This window comes from Dryobates pubescens, chromosome 25, assembly GCF_014839835.1.
Source record: "Dryobates pubescens isolate bDryPub1 chromosome 25, bDryPub1.pri, whole genome shotgun sequence".
In the NCBI taxonomy this organism is placed as follows: domain Eukaryota; kingdom Metazoa; phylum Chordata; class Aves; order Piciformes; family Picidae; genus Dryobates; species Dryobates pubescens.
Window position 1 is genome coordinate 7,771,899 of NC_071636.1, and position 19,042 is coordinate 7,790,940.

The window sequence follows — 19,042 nt, forward strand, 5'->3', positions numbered from 1 at the left end:
GTCCAGTATATATTGGCACTGGACACATTGTTTAGGAGAGTCTTAAATAGAGTGATGAGAAATCAGTCTGCACTCTCATTTTGGTTCTCTTCATTTTTGGATCACATTTGGATCAGTTTGTGGCTAAATTGGAGAAATCAGCACTCAGACCTGGCTTCTCCCTGGACCTGCCTACCCTAGGGTCCTGCTCCCTGCTCTGTGCTGGAGTGACCCTGCCTGCCGTAACGCTGTGGCTGTTGGCTGGGACAGGCCGGCAGCGCGGCTTCTCTGGCACTGCTCAGACAGTGCTGCTACACGAGTTTTGCCTCGTGGAAGCCGTGTCTAAGGACACCTTGATTTTGGCAGGTCCCTTTCCCTTTGGATTTATGCCATGTTATCCACACATTGGATTATAAAGTTGCAGTTCTGGAGCCTGCCATCAAAGAGAGACCTAATGACTATCTCCCAATTCCTGCTTTCTCCTCATGAGTACAACGTCATTCTTGTTGGCTTTCCCCAAGTTCCTGGCTTGCCTCCATTTTATCAGTGGGGTGAAGCTATTTGTTGGCTTAGCATTTTCCATTTTCTGAGTTCTCTAAATTGTACTAAAGGTGCCCATAAGCATCCTGGTAGAATTAGTGTATTATATTACACTGGGGCAGGGTTTTTGGGAAAATAAAGATAACTCTATTTTTATAATTCCCTCCTCATTAATTTAATCCCAATCAAAACACTAGCTAGACCCACAAAGCTGCCAGCTGCAGTCCCCACAGGCCCCATAGTCCCAGTGGGAGAAGCACTGATGCCCATGTCACTAGAGGAGACATGACCAGCTGCTGGGCTGTGGCTGAGGCAAATGTTAGGAGATTCAACAAGACCCTCCCCTTCACTGGGGGAAGAGTGGCTGGAAAGCTGCCCAGCAGAGAAAGACCTGGCCATGTTAATTGACAGCCAGCTGAATGTGAACCCGTGTGTGTGAGGGGGCCAAGAAGGCCACCAGTATCCTGGCCTGAATAAGAAATAGTGTAACCATGGATGTGATTGTCCCCCTGTACTTGGCACTGGTGAGGCAACACCTTGAGTGCCAGGTTCAGTTTGGGCTCCTCACTCCAAGGAGGACATTTTGGTGCTAGAGCTTGTCCAGAGAACAGTATGGAAGTATTCTGAGGAATGGCTGAGGAAACTGGGATTGTTGAGCCTGGAAAAAAGAGGCTGAGCAGAGATCTTGCTCTCTATAACTAACAGAAAGGAGGGTGGAGGCAGGCAGGGGCTGGTCTCTTCTCCCTAGTAACCAGTTAGAGGGCCTCAAGTTGCACTATGGGAGACTTAGATTTTATATTAGAAGAAACTTCTTCACTGAAAGGGTTCTCAAATAATGCAACAAGCTTCTCGAGGAGGTGGCTGAATCCCCATCCCTGGAGGTATTTCACAGGTGCAGAAATGTGGTGCTGAGGGACATGGTTTAGCACCAGCCTTGGTAGAGTTAGATCATGGCTGGCCTCGACGATCTTGAACATCTTTTCCAACCAAAATGATCCCATGATTCTGCAATTCCATGCTACCAGGCTGTGTCGAGCCCACATAAAGGATGGCCACAGCTCGCCGGTGGCACCTCGGAGGGTACCCGGCGCGATGCCGACCCCCGCGCGCGCGCCTTGCGCCACTGTTCCCGCCCTTCGCCCGCTTCCCGCCAGGCGGCGCCTCGCGGATCCTTCTCTGCCCGGCACTGTTCTCCTGGGCTCGGCCCGCCAGCCGGAGCCGTGTTGGAGGATGACAACGCCTCCTCCTATTGGCCGCAGTGCCAGTCCACGTGACGGCGGCGGCAGCAGCGATTGGCTAGGACGAGAAGCCGGTTTCCCGGGCGACTGGGCGGCCGGGCGGATGCCGCCATGGCGAGCGTACACGAGAGCCTCTACTTCAACCCGATGATGACGAATGGCGTGGTGCACGCCAACGTCTTCGGCATCAAGGACTGGGTCACCCCCTACAAGATGGCACTGCTGGTGCTCTTGAGCGAGCTGGGCCGCGCCGGCTCGCAGCTCGGCCTACTAGAGCGGCGGCGGCTCAACCGGCTGCTGCTGCCGTTGTTGCAGGTCGGGAGCGGGCCTGGGCCTGGGCCTGGCCCTGAGGGGGAGGGAGGGTGACCCCCAAAGGCCGCTTCGTTGTTGCCTGTCGTGACATACCGCTCTCGTCCCCAGGGCCCTGATATGCCTCTGTCGCGACTGCGCAAGGCCATCGAGGAGTCCTGCCCGCAGCTGGCGAGCTCCCTGCAGATCAGGTGGGCTCCGGGGCCGCGCCTTTTTTCTGTCCCGCCCTCCGTCAGGAAACCCTTACAGCGGTCCCTGCTGTCAGGCACGGGGTGTTTTAGAGTTGCTGAGGACCAAACACTGGCTCCTGCTGTGGTCTTGTCCTGGGTGGGGAGGCATGAAGTCAGAGCGAGTTGTGTTTCCCTGCTGCTGGAGAGCAAGGAACTGCTTGGGTTGTTCGGTTAATCCCTTCCCTTTTGTAGTTTCTGTATTCTGTGTGAAAAATGTTAAAATACCACCACTACAAACCAATATTTTTGTGAAAGATGATAAAATCATTATATACATGATCCACATTATCTATATCATAGAATCGTATTTGCTCAGATAGCTGTAAAGAAGTGCTCTGAAATGTGTAAATTTATAGTTGGTAAAGTCAGAAATTTAGAGAAAAAATGTACTTGTCTCTTTTCCCTGGCTCTTAAAAGTTCTGAAAGGCACACAAACCAAACACTGAAACCAGTTTTAAAGTTTCTGTGATACAGATATTTTGGTTTTGATATTTGTTACCTCCTTAAAGAGCGACAGTTTTAAAAATCAGACTATTTTGGCTTCCTAAGGGTTTTGTAAAAGAACACAAATATTTTCTAATAGTTCTCTTTATTAAACAAACAAAAAAGTTTAAAGGAAAATCAAATTTGGTTCGTGCTCGGCTTGTGATTACTATTTAGTATGTTTTTATTTGGCTTATGTGCATAAAAACTTTCTAGGACTAATGAATTAGCTGTCACTCGGTTTTATTAGTGTTTGCTCATCTATACATGAAATAAGTATTTTATTTGATGCATATTGTGCTTTTCTTTCCCCATTTAGGTTAAAACTTATGGCAGAAGGAGAATTGAAAGATATGGAACAATTTTTTGATGACCTCTCAGAGTCATTTACAGGGACAGAGCCAGAGGTTCACAAAACAAGTGTAGTAGGTAACTAATTGTTATTTCTAAGCTATATTTTATGTGATATCTATCATTCAGGCTAGAACTTTGGTTTTCTCTTTGGGGAGGTTTAAAAATTGCATAGTATCACTTTTATCTTGCTTTTGTGCTTCATATTAACCAGTATCTGCATATCATGTAGTTACTGATCGTAACAACTTTTCAGTGATCAGATAGTCTGTGAGATCTGTCACTAAATTAATATCAGATTTACACTCTGCAGAATTGAGTTGTATCAGTTGGTAGGCTGACACGAGACACTTAAATTAGTGTGATTTAAGCCTCTGGTTAGTATGATGCTCCTCTTTGGAACAGCAGCCCTGCAGACAGCTGTCATAACAGATGTTTTCCTTTGCAGGTCTGTTTCTGCGCCATATGATCTTGGCATACAATAAGCTTTCTTTCAGTCAGGTCTATAAACTTTACACTGCACTTCAGCAGTACTTCCAAAATGATGAGAAAAAGAGTGAAATTGATAAGAATGATGTGGAACTGACAAATACAGAAGACATGGAGGGGAAAATGGAGAAAGAAGAACTTGATGAACCTTTAAGGTGATACATTAATATTCCTTCTTAAGAGGATTACTCTTATTTTGGATTTTTTCTCTAAGTTTTAAGCTTTGTTCAGCTCAAGATGCTGCTCCATTAAACATTCCAAACTGCACAAATGTTCACCTAGACCCTGTGCATGCCCTATCATAACGACTTCAGCCGCAATGTTGTGATGTGGTGTGCTGTAATCCTGTATTTGCTTTAAAGCCTCATAGACAGAGCTGGGTGGCATCTGCGCTTCCTTGGTGCCACCGTGTGGTGACATTTGCAAATGGCACAGTTCTGCTCGGTGTCTCTTGGCAGATGACAGTACCCTGCTCTTAGACTTACTTAGGGAATCGAGGTGCTGCCTACTGTTCCCTCCTGCACAGCTCACTGCTGAGTGATTCTTCTGGTTGTGCTAAAGCTATTGGAGAGGTCACTTCTGCTTCCAGCAAGGAAGGATTGCTCGCTAAGGACAAGTTAAACTTAATATTTCTTTGGCTTCTCTTCTCCAAGTAAAAGATTTTGCATCTATTTAAAACAAAAATGAGAAGCAGATATTGAGACTTCCCACTCATGAAAGAGCTCATCTCGTGTAAGAATAATTCTAAAAGCATTTTGTGTACATTTTGAGTGTACTTTCTAAATCGTCCTTATATAAGCTTGTGCTTGTGCTACAGTGTGAGTCAGCCAACAGCTTTTGGAGCCTGATGGGTGCTGTAGGTGCTGTCTTCCCTTGGAATAAACTTCTGCCTGTGCTTGAAGAACAGTTTTCTGGAGTGTGGCCAAAGTGCCAGTTCATCATTGTGGGTATCTGCAGAAGAAAGGAAAACCAGAGCAAAATGATTTGAATATGTCAGCCCCAAATCTTCTGTCTGCAGTTGTTCTTTGTGTTTTTACGAGTAGCATTCATGCTGACTATGGTCTCTGCAGGTTGAAGATTACAAGTAAACTCTGTGAAATAATTTGGATTGCTGAATTTGATGCAGTAGATTTTATTCTTTATTAAATTTTCTCTCCCTTTAGTCCTCTTTTGTGCTTTGAGCTATAATATCTTATAAAACTTTCTAAAGCAAAACTATGGAGTGTCTGACAAAATGTATTTTCTTGTATTTTATTTCATTGCCCTTGTTTCTAACCAAAGTGCTTCTTCTCAGGGAAGAAGAGATGTCTTGCAGTGGGCCTCTTTCCCAGAAACAAGCAGAGTATTTTCTTTCTCAGCAGGTATGTTAATTCTGAATAAAGCTGAGGAAATGATCCATAAGATGAAGTTCACCTTCAGTATTATTCACAGTGTCAGACATGATGTTTTCTTAGATCTGTTAAAGATTTGTTGATATCTTGGATGTAGCTGCTCAGTGTGAGCACTTGGGGCTAAAAGTGTTTTATCTGGGCCTGAACACCACATGATTGATATTTCTTCTGAGAAGGTCATTTCTGACTTCTCACCTCAGACTTGATGGCTGTGAAATGTGTGGCCTTGTTGATTATTTTAGCTGGTAAATGCAAAATGGAGCAGAAATACACATGGGCACAAGTGTCAGTAAATGCACTGCATGTTTATAGCTTGCTATGTGATATGCCTATAATCTGTAATGTTCTGTGAACACTTTAAAAGTTCAAAGTAACTTCTCAGCCCCATAAGGTTCTTGACTCTTGGGGGTTGTTGAATTCAGTAGCCTAATTATGACAAGACTCCTGCAGCTCCATGACCCTCAGTGTAACCAGTGTGGAGTCTGAGCATGCTGCCTGTTACCCTGTTTTGCTCTCTGACTGATGAGGAGGAAGGTCCATTAGTGTGAATACATATACTTGCACTCTCTCTTTCTCCCTCCCTCTCTCTTAATTCAACCTTATGCCTTGTTTGTTAAATAACTGGCTCCTGCATTGTCTTGCTTCCAGTTGCCTCCAGCAGAAAGGCATGATACATAAAAATGCATCTCTTGGTTGACCCAAAGGTCCCAGTGTCTATTGGTTGGCTTGAGACCTCCTGGTTGGCCTGGACTTCCTCCAGCTGCCTCATTCAGAGAAACATATCCAGCCCAGTTTTATGGCTATTTCATAACTTGACTCTCAAACTGCTTAACCAACTTTCTGTCTAGTCCAGCTTGATGGTCACCAGTGGTTGCCCCCTGGTGCATGCTCTCACTTGCTGTGGTTGCTGGCACCACAGGCACACAGACCCCTGTGATCTAGATCCAGTTGCTGGCACTTCAGTGTCCATAAACATGCAGAATAGGGGACCCCTTATGCAAGAACTGAGTTAGAAATGGGGTTGAAGGAGAAGACAGGACAGCCGTCAGCGATCTGGTGCATGGTATGGATTTGAACTGCAGTGCCATTGTGATACTGTGGTTTTTAGCTGGTGTGATTTAAGTAGAGTGTCTGTTACCAGTGTGTATAATTTTTTCCCCCTTCCTAATTAGAATTTTCTGGAGGAATGGAAATGTTTAGGAGGGTTCTGAAATGTGAAGTCTCTTCATTGCTCAGTAATGCTTACTCTAGTAACTTGCTTATAGTCATTTTTTATTAATTTAACTACTTGCCAAAGCAAACTGTGGATCTGCTTTTATTTAGTGTCCTGATTTTTTGTGTGTGAGGAGATTGATGCAATTCCAGTGAGCAGTCTGTTGTATTAGTCCTTCAAAGAGAAACTTAGAATTCTTTAAGTACCTTTACATGGCCCTTTGAATAAACTTCTCTGATGTCTGGAAAGTGAAATATAATACAATATAGTGTAGAATAAAGCTGCCACTGATCTTTGAGCATCATAGTAGACAGGGCTGTTACAAAATCTTCTTTAGTGTTCTCTCTAAGCAGATAAACTGACAAGTGTGTATCAAAAGACATTTGTAACCCTCCAGTTTGAGTTACTTAGCTTTTAGTTTTCAATTTTTATTCCAGGCTTCTCTGTTAAAGAATGATGAAACAAAGGCTCTTACTCCAGCATCCTTACAAAAGGAATTGAACAACTTGTTAAAATTTAATCCAGATTTTGCTGAAGCAGTAAGTATCTTTTTCTTCATCCCAAAAATGGCTGTAAAGGGATTTCTTGTCTCTGGGATGGGATTATTGGGGAGTAATTTATTGTGCATTATAAAATAAGCAGATGATAAAAACGTGAGCAAAATGCATGTAAATATTTAGTAATTCAGCCTGAAACTCCTGAAGGTACAGAAACGTTAATTAAAGTTAAGCTTAGTACTTAACCACATGTCTATCTTTATGCATGGATATAATCCTCTTAATTTTGGAGGGTACTCTGTGAGTGTGTTCGTGTTGAACTAAATCTAAAACTTAGTTCTTTCTACATATGTTTTCCTAAGAATCTCAGGCCTTGTATTCCTGTAGTTTTAAAATCAGTATTAAGTGCAATATCTGTTGATATTTCTTACTGATGTTCACTCCTGCTGCTTAATAGCAATTTTTACTGAAAGCAGTAGACAGCTCCCCCTGAGAGCTGGTTCCAGACCTGGCTGTGGGCATTTGCTTTTTCCTCAACAACTTACTTTTGTGCAAGTTCTGTGAGTTCCCAGACAGCTTTTTCCTTGCTACCCTTTGAAGATACATCCTTGGAAGGGCTGACCTATCCCAGAACAATGGAACACGCTGCCCGGAGAGGTTGTGGAGTCTCCTTCTCTGGAGACATTCAAAACCTGCCCAGACACATTCCTATGTGACCTACTCTAAGTGATCCTGCTCTGGCAGGGAGGTTGGACTAGATAATCTGTGGAGCCCCTTCCAGCCCCTAACACTCTGTGATAGCAGGGGCTGGACTTAACAACTGCAGAAGTCCTTTCCAGTGTTCTGGTTGTCTGACATACAGGATTGTCCTGACCATGTCTCAATGCCAAGAAGAAAATAAATAGTTTTAGCATCTTCTATCTGCACAGTATTTGGAAACAGTGCTCACACTTCTGAGTATCTTCCCGAGTGCAACTACAGTGTGAGTCACGCCTCCATTCCCAGTCTGTCTTAGAACATAAGTACAGGGATTTCACCTGTGTAGAGGCCTCAGACTGGATGGGATCATTCTGACAGCCAAATATTGGCCTATGGGACACCATTTGGAAGACTCTGTTATGGAAAACAGCCCATTTTACCCAAGATTTACAGAAATTCTGCACAGCTATTATCAGTGTCACTGCAGCTTCTGATCAAGCACTTTGTTTGAATAGTTCTGTACATGTAAAGCTGGTTTTGCTTCATTTGGTTTTTTGGGTTTTTTTTAGCATTACTTAAGCTACTTAAACAGTCTCAGAGTGCAAGATGTCTTCAGCTCAACACACAGCCTGCTGCATTATTTTGACCGTTTGATTCTCACTGGAGCAGAAAGCAAAAGCAATGGGGATGAAGGTTACGGTCGCAGCCTGAGATACGCAGCTCTGAACCTGGCTGCCCTGCACTGTCGCTTTGGTCATTAGTAAGTGAATGTAACTCAAACCCATCTTGTTATGTTTCCTAAGTGCTGACCTTTTTGTCAGTCCAGGAAGAGAAGGGACTTTCTCTGCTTTGATAACCACTACAGTTGGGTTGGAGTTTTCTTGGAATCTTGATCTGTTTTGTTTGGTATTTATTTGGTTTCCATAATAACTGAGCCATCTACTGCAGGGTGAGAGTTGACATTTGTCTATGTCCAACTGCAATGGTTTCCTAGGTATTTAAGTTCTCACTTGCTACATTTCCTTGACCTCAGAAAGGTCAGTGGACATGGATGCCTATTTTCAGTCATATTCTCAAGAAAATGTGGTTGGTTTTCTATTAAATCAATTTAAAAAAAACCAACCAAGCAAAATACAAACCCAACCATCTGAGCTTTTTTATTTTAAAATGCCACAGAGTGTGAGTTATTTTATTGATAAAGCTCATTTACCCATCTCCATACATGGTGTGTATTTATTGACTGCTGCCTGGATTCATCATGTAAAAGGCCTGGAGATGGGATCCTTCCCTCTGCAAAATTGAGAGGAACAACATTTTCTACCCAGGGAGCCATTAAATGTTGCCCCTGTTCAAACAATAACCTGGCACATTGGCATGTACAGGGGTTGAAAGCCCACTTAGGGGCTAAGCTGTGTTTTTATAGTGGCTCCTAGATGCTGTCTTACTTATTATCTCCAAGACTAGAATATATTGCTGGAGTGCTAGGAGGAGAATGCAGGCTTTCTCAGCAGTCTATTAAATCAGAGTTCTCTTCTGAGTGCAATATGCATCATTTAGATCAATATCCATTTCTACTGTAATGCTGTATTTTAAGCACTGTGGGAATGCTAATATGTTCTCCCTTTCTGTTTGCTGATAGCCAACAGGCTGAGCTCGCGCTTCAGGAAGCCATCCGAATTGCACAGGAGTCTAACGACCATGTTTGCTTGCAGCACTGCCTGGTGAGAGAGTGGGGTTGAAATGGAGCTTAAGTCACCTGTGTTTGTGTTGTTATTGAATCATTTTGGTTGGAAAAGATCTTTATGATCAAGTCCAACTGTGGTCTAACCCGGTCTGGGCCTAAACCATGTTCCTCAGCACCACATCTCTGCCCCTTTTAAACACCTCCAGGGCTGGGGAGTCAACCACCTTCCTGTGGATCATACTCCAGTGTTTGACAACCCTTTCAGTAAAGAAGTTTCTTCTACTATCCACCATAAACCTCCACTGGTGCAACCTGAGGCCATTTCATCTCCTCCTGTCACTTAATAGAGAGAGGAGAGCCTTATCCGAGCCTTTGCTCAGGAACTGTTGCAGAGCTGCTCTTACAGTCGTATCTCATCAAATGCATCAGTAATTTCAAGCTGACTGTCCAGCAGTGGGGTGATGTTGCTTCTGGCAGATGGGTCACTCAGAGCAACAAACTGGGTTGGTTTGTTGCAGCTTACAACTGTTTTCTTAGACAGTTGTGATCCCAGGATACTGAGATCTCAGCACTAAGTTGAAGTTTAGTCTGATGTATTTTAAAGGGATGAAGTATTTCATAAACTTCCTCTTTACTGCCTGTTGGATCCTTAAAAGACTGATAATCCTGCTTTGGAGCAAACCAAAGTGAGGAGGGAAAGACTTAGATTTCTCTCTATTTTATTCTGTAATATTATTGTTACAGTGAATTGATGTCAGTAGTATCAGAGTCCTGAGATACTGCTGCCCCCAGTTAACTGTGCAGTGGGGTTTCCATGCATTACTCTGAACCTCCAGTGCTGACTGCTGTCCAGCCAGTGTCCCAGCATAGCTGCACTTCTGATATATATTCCTTAGTATCCTTGTTTCCTTAGTATCACTTCTGAACAGTGGTTTGTATTTTCAGTGAGGTTTTTGTGCATTCTGTGCAAAAAGGGAAGTTAAAAGTGCTGCACCCATTAGCTATGGACAATGAGATTGTAATTCTTTCTTTCTTTTCTTGCTAGAGCTGGTTGTACATCCTGGAGCAAAAGATATTTGATAGTTGTGTCCTGCTGGAGCACTCTGTGAACAAATCTTTACATTTTGGTTTGCCAGTGAGTCCATTTCACTTATCCTTAACTTCATGTGGCAAGGGGAGTGTGCAAGATAGGATTTGGGGTTTTGTGGTTGGTCTGTTCGAAATATGCAACTGAATTTAAAGAAGTCTATTTTAAGTCTCAAAAATCTGTATTTAATTATGACTTTGACTCTTCATATTAACAAACCAGAGTTCAGTTCCTTTAATGCCAGTGCATTATTTCAAGGTTCACTGTTTTTCCTTCTAACTTGTTTATTTTTCAGACACTATTTCAGCCTTAGGCCCATAGCACAATCTGCTGGTGCTTGAGGGAGGTTCTTTTGCCTCCACCTTCCCTGAAACTCACTACTGATGCCTCTGGCAAGGCTTTGAAACATGTTTGCTTGTAGGGCTCCTGTGAAATCTTGCGAGGGAGCCCTCCCCTTAGCTAGTTTTGTGCACTGAATCTGTTGGCTTGATAATGCTTAGTTCAGTTCTGTCTTACCCTAGTTGTTCTCTCTTTATTAAGAGAATTATTCTAAAAGGAACTAAACTGCTGTTATGGGGAAGTGAGAGCAGACATAGCTGCTTGGTGGGGAAGGTAGGAGGAAGGCTCTGTGTTTTCACGGCTGTTTCTTCATTGGAGAAATGGAAGTACAAGTCCTGTCATCCTCTTTAAGACTTCTGTGTGGGGGAGTGGAAATTACCTTTCACATCTAACAAAATGGCATTCACATATGTGTGGGTGTGCATAAGTGGGTATTTAAAGAAGTGCCTGAAGCAGTGTTCCTTTGTCTGTGCTGAATAATATCACCTCCATTTCTTTTCTCTTTTTTCCCCCCTTTAGTTTAGAACTCTTGCTCTGCTGCAATTTGCAAAGCATAAGTGTAAAAGCCATGTACTCCATTGTCTTTCAATGCTGTTGGTATGTTTTTCTTCCTTCTTCCCAGTACCTTGCTTCTTTGGGAATACAGTCCTTGGTTCAGCAAAGAGCTTTTGCAGGAAAGGCTGCCAACAAACTAATGGATGCCTTAAAAGACTCTGATCTGCTGCACTGGAAACACAGCTTGTCAGAGCTTATTGACATCAGTATAGCACAGAAGACTGCCATTTGGAGACTATACGGCCGCAGGTATTCTGTTCCTTGGGTTAGCTCACTGTACTTGTTAGCACATAATGCATTTAGAGTTGTTTATGTAGGTGTAACAAGTGACTCTCTCTCTCCAGTGCACTAAAATAAAGCAATCAGGCTGTGATTCAGTACAGGCTGAGCGCAGATATTTCCATTCTCTTGTGTTCCTTTAAAGCTCATACTGGAGAAGAGACTGAGTTTCCATTTAGTACTGGCAAATAGTGCATAATTTTTTCTTCCACCCCCATTTGCAGCATCTCTGTGCTTAGACTGTGTGCAGCATTCCCTGTGTAGTCCTTGATGTGCTTGCATAGTCCAGAGTTCCTGAATAGCAGATGCATTACAAGTTTTCATTCTCCCCCAGGCCCCTGTCTTACCAGAACATGTAGGCTGCTGTCATAACCAGACCATAGGTTAAAAATGGTTGTTTGTTACTTGAAAGCTAAAAGACATTTCTCTTGCACAAGCACCATGGCACTTCAACAAGCCCAAACATTGCTGAGCATGAACAGTCTGGAGGCTGTGAACGTGGGCGTTCAGCAGAATAACACCGAGTCCTTCGCCGTGGTGTTGTGTCACCTGGCTGAGCTGCATGCAGAGCAGGTGAGGTTTATGGCTGGTTGCACAGATGTAGGAGGCCGTGTGGGTGTTATTGACAGAGCGGGCGAGACTCAACTCGTGTTTTGTTCTGCCTTTAATGTCTGCGTTGGGGGCGAAGAAAATGCAGGTTTGGCTTGGCAGGTTCTTCCCCAGAGGGCTGTGTTGAAACTGAGGGGAGTGGAGCTTGTCTCGGTGTATGTTAGAGTGTGCTTTCTGTGTTACAGGGGTACTTTGCAGCTGCTTCTGAAATACTGAAACACCTTAAGGAAAGATTCCCTCCCAACAGTCAGCATGCACAGGTAGAATATTTATCTTCTGGTTTGCAAGTTATGTAACTTTCACACAATAGGATCTGAATTCCATTGCATCTGAGTTCTTCCCTCTGTATGCCTTAGGCTATATGTTTGCTAATTTCACTCATGACCTCATAGGAAGATGTGCAGCTCAAGCTTGTCTACAAAAGCAGGAAAAGATAGGCTTTAAGACTGGTGAGACATTTATCTCACCATAACCTCTAAAGGAAAACTGTTTAGATAGAAATCAATGGCAGAGGAATGTAAAACTCCTCCTTGAGCACATAGAGGAATTAAATGCTCTGCATTGATTTGGAGCTTCAAAGTCCTGTTTAATTAGTGCTACTTACTTTGATATATTACAGTTCAGAAGTAACAGAGAGAACAGACCAATTTCTACATGACTCTGGGAAACACATTAACACAATGAATCTGTAGGACAGCATTCACACTGAAGTGTTCAAGGTTCTCCTAAATAGAATTTGGGCCTTCTCTTTTCACTACAGAGCAAGCCTAATGCTTCAGGATGTTAGTAAGGATTTAAAAGAGATTTTTCATTAAAATGCAGTCCAGTAGGTGAGTTTTGGTATTGAAACATTAATGCAGACCTGAGCCTTTCCACTGAGGAGAGTAATGTAGTAAATACAGTAACTGGACAGTGGAGTTAGCTGTGTCTAGACACCGCCCCCCACAGCAAACTGCTGGCCAAGCTGTCAGCTCGTGGCTTGGACAGCAACACTCTGCTGGGTTAGGAACTGGCTGGAGGGCCGAGCCCAGAGAGTGGTGGTGAATGGTGCCACATCCAGCTGGCAGCCAGTCACTAGTGGCATCCCCCAGGGATCAGTGCTGGGCCCCATGCTCTTTAACATCTTCATTGATGGTCTGGATGAGGGGATTGAGTCACTCATCAGCAAATTTGCAGATGACACCAAGTTGGGAGCAGATGTTGATCTGTTAGAGGGCAGAAGAGCTCTGCAGAGGGACCTTGACCGACTGGACAGATGGGCAGAGTCCAATATGATGGCATTCAACAAACCCAAGTGCTAGGTGCTGCACTTTGGCCACAACAACCCCATGCAGAGCTACAGGCTGGGGTTGGAGTGGCTGGAGAGCTCCCAAACAGAGAGGGACCTGGGGGTGCTGATTGACATCTGCCTAAACATGAGCCAGCAGTGTGCCCAGGTGGCCAAGAAGGCCAATGGCATCCTGGCCTGCATCAAGAATAGTGTGGCCAACAGGAGCAGGGAAGTCATTGTGCCCCTGGACTCTGCATTGGTTAGGCCACACCTTGAGTCCTGTGTCCAGTTCTGGGCCCCTCAGTTTAAGAAGGACATCGAGACACTTGAATGTGCCCAGAGAAGGGCAACCAGGCTGGGGAGAGGCCTTGAGCACAAGCCCCACAAGGAGAGGCTGAGGGAGCTGGGATTGTTTAGCCTGGAGAGGAGGAGGCTCAGGGGAGACCTCATTGCTCTCTACAACTACCTGAAGGGTGGTTGTAGCCAGGAGGGAGTTGGTCTCTTCTCCCAGGCAACCAGCACCAGAACAAGAGGACAGAGTCTCAAGCTGCACCAGAGGAAGTTTAGACTTGAGGTGAGGAGAAAGTTCTCCACTGAGAGAGTTGTTAGCCATTGGAATGTGCTGCCCAGGGAGTTGGTGGAGTCACCATCCCAGGATGTGTTCAAGAGGGGATTGGACATGGCACTCGGTGCCATGGTCTAGTCATGAGGTCTGTGGTGACAGGTTGGACTCAATGATCTTTGAGGTCTCTTCCAACCATGGTGATACTGTGACACTGTGAAATATCCACAGGGGAAAAGAAAAAGTAAATTATAACTAAAAAACCAAGTAAGCACAGCTTCTAAAACTTGTTCCTGGATGTTCTTTGTTTAGCTTTGGATGCTGTTTGATCAGAAAATACAGTTTGAGAGAGCCATGAATGATGGCAGATACCATATAGCAGATTCTCTTGTATCAGGAATTACAGCGCTTAATAGCATTGAAGGTGTATACAGGTAAGAAACCACAAATCTGCATACATGTGTCCCATGAAGGTAATGAAAAATAGCAAAGTGACTGCTGGCAGTCACAGGTGCTTATATGTTCTTCCATTTCCAGAACGAATTACAGCTGTGTTGTCTGACCTGGAGTGCTTGTTCCATTAGAGTCTGTCCTGCAGTAATAATTTATGGCTATTTCTTCAGACGTTTTCAGAACCAGAATGGCACTGTTGAAGCTGGTGTTATTCTAGAGCTGTAGATCTGTTGAGAGAACACAAAGTACTTCTTCAAAATCTGCCAGGGGAACTGTGCACAAACCTAAGCACCCAGCAGAGTTTTATGTGAAGTGCTGACAGGTCTCAGGCCTGCTCTGAGTTTGGGTATCTTCATCTGCGTGCTGGTTTCCACATCCACAAAATGGATCAATGTGATTTTTCTATCACTCTAATGGGCTTTTGTTTCTGACTTCAAATGACATGATAGAAATAGGTATGGTTAAAATTTGTGAGTTGATGGGTATACACACCAACTTGCTCTTAAAAGCCATTTCTTTTTGATTTTCAATGAGGCAAAACACCTAAAAACCAGCCCATGCCAGTTAGCCAGTGACCAACATGCGAGCTGTGGGACACAATGCTTGTCCTTCTGGAATGGGACTGTTTATGATTCCCCTGATCTTTAAATATGCCACTCAGTGTCTGGTTTCAGGGTATTCAAACACATCCCCTACTGCTGTGTGTTTGTTTCTTATTTCCCTCTTTTCCCTCTTTCCCTATTGCTCCAAGTCCTTGTCAGCTCAAGTCAGTTTTAGCTACTTTACCACATACTTGATTTTCATACAAATAACTACTTTTGCTTTCTGGCTTGCCTCCCCTCCCACTTCTGCTGCCTGTTTGGCCTTTGGTTCTGGCAATCTCTGTGTTTCTGTCTAAAGCTGTTTGAGGAGTTTGATACTTTCTGCCTGTGGGTTGTCCAGTTGTAATGGGAGATACCCATTTTAACCCCTGCCCATGTGTGTGTCACGTGTACACTTTGTCAGAGTGCCATTCTGCACTTACAAGCAGCGGAGGTCACAGGACAGAGGCCTATCTTACTGTGCTCTGAAGAGCAGAATTGTATTTAAAATACAACAAATATGACCTGTGTTATTTTCTTCCTACCATGGCAGAAAAGCCATTGTGTTGAAAGCCCAAAATCAAATGTCAGAGGCACACAAACTTCTGCAGAAATTGTTGATCCACTGCCAGAAAATCAAGAACACTGAGATGGTGATTAGGTAAGAATGTTTCATTTTCAGACTACTAGAACCACTTTGCAGCGATTAGAATCAGCCTTTTCAATTTGCCTGTGTTCAGAATTCACTAGTCTTCAGATTACCTACTGTGATTTGGAGACTGCAAGGTAATTTCATTTATTAATTGGGGTGTGGAGGAATCCTCAAAATACTATGGAATTGAAAGCTATTATTTAGATTTGTACACATTGCAAACCTTTAATGTGGAAATTACAAGGTAGTAAACTTATTTTTAGCTTTCATGAAGACTTGGGGAAGAAGGAAACACTGCATGCAGAATAACTAGGGGATAGAATTGTGTGTGTGTAGTTGTACCTTTGTACTAAACAGAATAGTTACAGTGTTAGCTGATCTGTTGTGTGTCGGTGGCATCTCCTCTTAAGGGTGCAATTGAAGTTTATTGTATATGCAGTGATCTAATAATAGAATCAATACAGTATGGATGGAATAACTGGGAAACAAGTGGATGTTTTCCATCAAAAGAAAAGATTTGTAATGCTTTCCCCTGTTCTGGTCAGTGTGCTGCTGTCAATAGCAGAGCTCTACTGGAGGTCATCCTGCCATACCATAGCGCTGCCTGTCCTGCTGCAGGCTCTTGCCCTCTCTCGAGAATACAGCTTGCAGTACTTGGCTTCTGAAACTGTGCTCAACTTGGCTTTCTCTCAGGTACCTCTGATTTGTGTTTTCACAGGGCTGGAAGGTAACATTTATTCTGGGGAGCTGGACACCATTTTTATTCCTGTGAGATTTAAGAACACAGCCTTGTTGGAATTAAAGTATTGATTCTGAGGAAGTATATTCTAAGTGTAAAATCTTTTGAGGAAGTTAATAAAAGTTGAGTTTCATGTGTAGTTATGGCATGTAATTAAGCAGACAAGCATAAATTGGCTCTGCCTTAATTACTTCCTTTGTTATTTTTTTCTGCTAGTATTTTGGCTTCCTGGTAGCACAGTTTGGCACGTGAATTAGAAATAGTGTTCGTGCTGGGGTTCAGTTTTAGTGTTTATTCTGAGCTGGCAGAGCTGACTGCAGTGGAGGAGACATGTCTAATCATTGCAGAGAGTAGCTCAGCTCTACTAATGAGGTTTGGTTTAAAAGAAGATTGTGGAGGGGAAAAAAAGTACATCCTGGTCTGTAACATCACATTAGAAACAGATGTGCTATGTGTTGGTCTTCCCTGAAGAAGCTGCTCTTGCCAGTGGATCCTAGTATCAACCACCAAGTATTTCTCTTTCAGCTGATCCTTGGCATTCCTGAACAAGCCCTGAACATTCTGCACATGGCAATAGAACCTGTCTTGGCCCATGGAGCTGTCCTGGACAAAGGCTGTGCCATGTTCCTGGTGGCCAAATGTCAGGTGGCTTCTGCAGCTTCCTACACTCCAGAGAAGAAGGTTGAAGGTAGCGTGAAGAGTAATTCTCCCCTTTACTGAAACTGTGCTCAGAAGCCTAGGAGTGCAGACCAGTGTCTATACAGAATCCTGCTCCACAGTCAGTCTTAAAAGAGTTTAAATGATACAGCCAAGAATGTTACCTAGTTATGGGATGGAAAAATGTATTGAGAATTATTCAACAGATGCAGGGTTTATAATGGAATCTTGTTTATCTACATACTTTCACCCCCGAGTTTTGCAGCTGAGGCTAAATAACAAAGTAGCTAAAAGACCATGTTGCTAAGACACAAATTGTTTTGAAAAGCTGAGGAATTTATAAGTGGGCTCCTCAGAACTGAGCTGTATTGCTTGGAGTTGTTATTGTGATGTTATCTTAAATATGTCTGTTCCTCTTTTCTCCACAGCTTTGGAATCTGCTATCCTGAATCTCAATGAAGCCAAGGCTTACTTTGCCAAAGTGGACTGCAAGGAGCAGCTCAGAGACGTTCTCTACTTCCAAGCGCGGCTGTTCCACACCCTGGGCAAAACCCAGGAGAGGAACAAATGTGCCATGTTGTTCCGTCAGTTACACCAGGATCTGCCAGCACATGGAGTCCCCTTAATCAACACCTTCAAGTGATGCATTTAAAGATGAGATTTGTTTATTTTCCTGGGGTTTTTTACAAATGTCTTTTTATTCAGTCATCCGTGTTTCAAAGTAGCTGCCAATAAATCATGGCCTTGCATTGCCCAAACTTGGGGGTTTGGTTGCAGTGACTTAAGGAGAAACATCAGTTTTGCTCCTATTCTATACTTGAAATTAAGAATTGAATGGGAGGGGCAAGAAATTTCTCTCTTGATTGCATTATGAGCACACTGAGGGGAGTAGCACAGTCACGATGAAACGAGATCTGTTCTTACCAGTGATGTTTTCAGAATCAATGCTTCCTTTATGAGCACCACATGAAATAATGGAAAATGTAGACCAAGCTTCTTTCTGCTCTGTTTAAGTGGCATAGAGTCTTGTTTAAAATGTGTCCTTTCCTTTAACCTGTCTACAGTGGCTGTTTACTCTGTAGAAACAGATGGTGCTGGCAGAAGGGAACGAACCAGGATCCAGTTGGAGAGCTCTAATGGTGCAAAGTCCCAGCATTGTTGTTACACATGTCCTTGTGCAAAAAGCAGCTGAGGAGAGGAATGAGTGCTGAACAGAAGCCCAGCTCAGCTGAGATGTCTTTATGGTACCCGTTCTCCCACTGCCTAGGATTAACGTTCTCTGGTTTTGCGGGGCAATGAAAAGGTCACAGTCCATTCAACATCCAATATGCTGTGGCCTTTGACTCCTAGGAGTTGGATCCTCAGTTTAGAAGAACATTTCAGATGGGATGTGGGATTTCAAGTTGGGGGGTTGCACTTTGTGATTGTAAACCTTGAGTGTGTGAACCTTAGGGATGGGGGTGCCAGTCCTTTCACCTTGTGACTGTATGGAAGCTCTACATCTTTAATGTGAACACTTGGAGATACCTGGCCTAGAAGCTCTAGGTTAAACTGTGGCATTTTTAGCAATGAGAAAGGAAGACCAGACCTAAACCTGGCACTGCCAGGGAAGGCAGGAAGAGAGAAGCTCTGAGAGGTGGTTGAAATGAGGGTAGTCCAGCACTGGTTTACACATCCATTAATTAGTGTTGGCAGATAATCAGTGCCTTGATTTTAAAACAGCAGCTGGATTTGTAACAGTAGAGAGTAACCCAGCTTTGTGGGAACATTGGGTTTGGTGGCTTAGCCCTTCTCAGCCACATTTTAACCCATGTTAAAATGATGTTCACTCATAAGGCATTTGGAGTACCTGCTATTTAGAGTGAGTGCAGTGTTTATACTTGATTCTTAGGGTGACTTTCAAGATCATGGACAATATAGCAGGCTTTATCTATTTTAGCTCACGTGGAAGAATAGCTCTGCTCTGGGGAGCTCAACAAGGGCAAAGTGGTGCCCACAAAAGCGTCTTGAAGTGAAATGAGGAAAAGGGTTGGTGCCAGCCTCAGCATTTGCATCTGCTCAAGGTTGAAGCTGTTGCTTGCTGAATGTTGCTCAGGAAACAGCAGGTGAGCTCAGTGCAGGAAGGGGGATTGGTGGGCAGGTACTCCGTATGAAAC

At 43.7% G+C, this 19,042-nt stretch overlaps 2 protein-coding genes across 2 annotated transcripts in view; one reads left to right on the forward strand and one right to left on the reverse strand.

The window, feature by feature from the left end:
- Positions 1 to 19,042, reverse strand: part of P2RX4 (purinergic receptor P2X 4) — a 271,548-nt gene that overhangs the window by 223,907 nt on the left and 28,599 nt on the right. The gene's annotated exons all lie outside the window — the stretch shown is intronic.
- ANAPC5 (anaphase promoting complex subunit 5) lies at positions 1,825 to 17,667 on the forward strand. The gene is made up of 17 exons (XM_054172963.1): positions 1,825 to 2,072; positions 2,178 to 2,257; positions 3,099 to 3,208; positions 3,579 to 3,774; positions 4,914 to 4,980; positions 6,661 to 6,762; positions 7,989 to 8,179; positions 9,059 to 9,140; positions 10,149 to 10,238; positions 11,152 to 11,333; positions 11,801 to 11,936; positions 12,158 to 12,232; positions 14,117 to 14,238; positions 15,392 to 15,499; positions 16,036 to 16,183; positions 16,755 to 16,917; positions 17,315 to 17,667. The coding sequence occupies exons 1-17, from the start codon at positions 1,869 to 1,871 to the stop codon at positions 17,527 to 17,529; spliced, it is 2,271 nt and encodes a 756-aa protein (XP_054028938.1). The 5' UTR covers positions 1,825 to 1,868; the 3' UTR covers positions 17,530 to 17,667.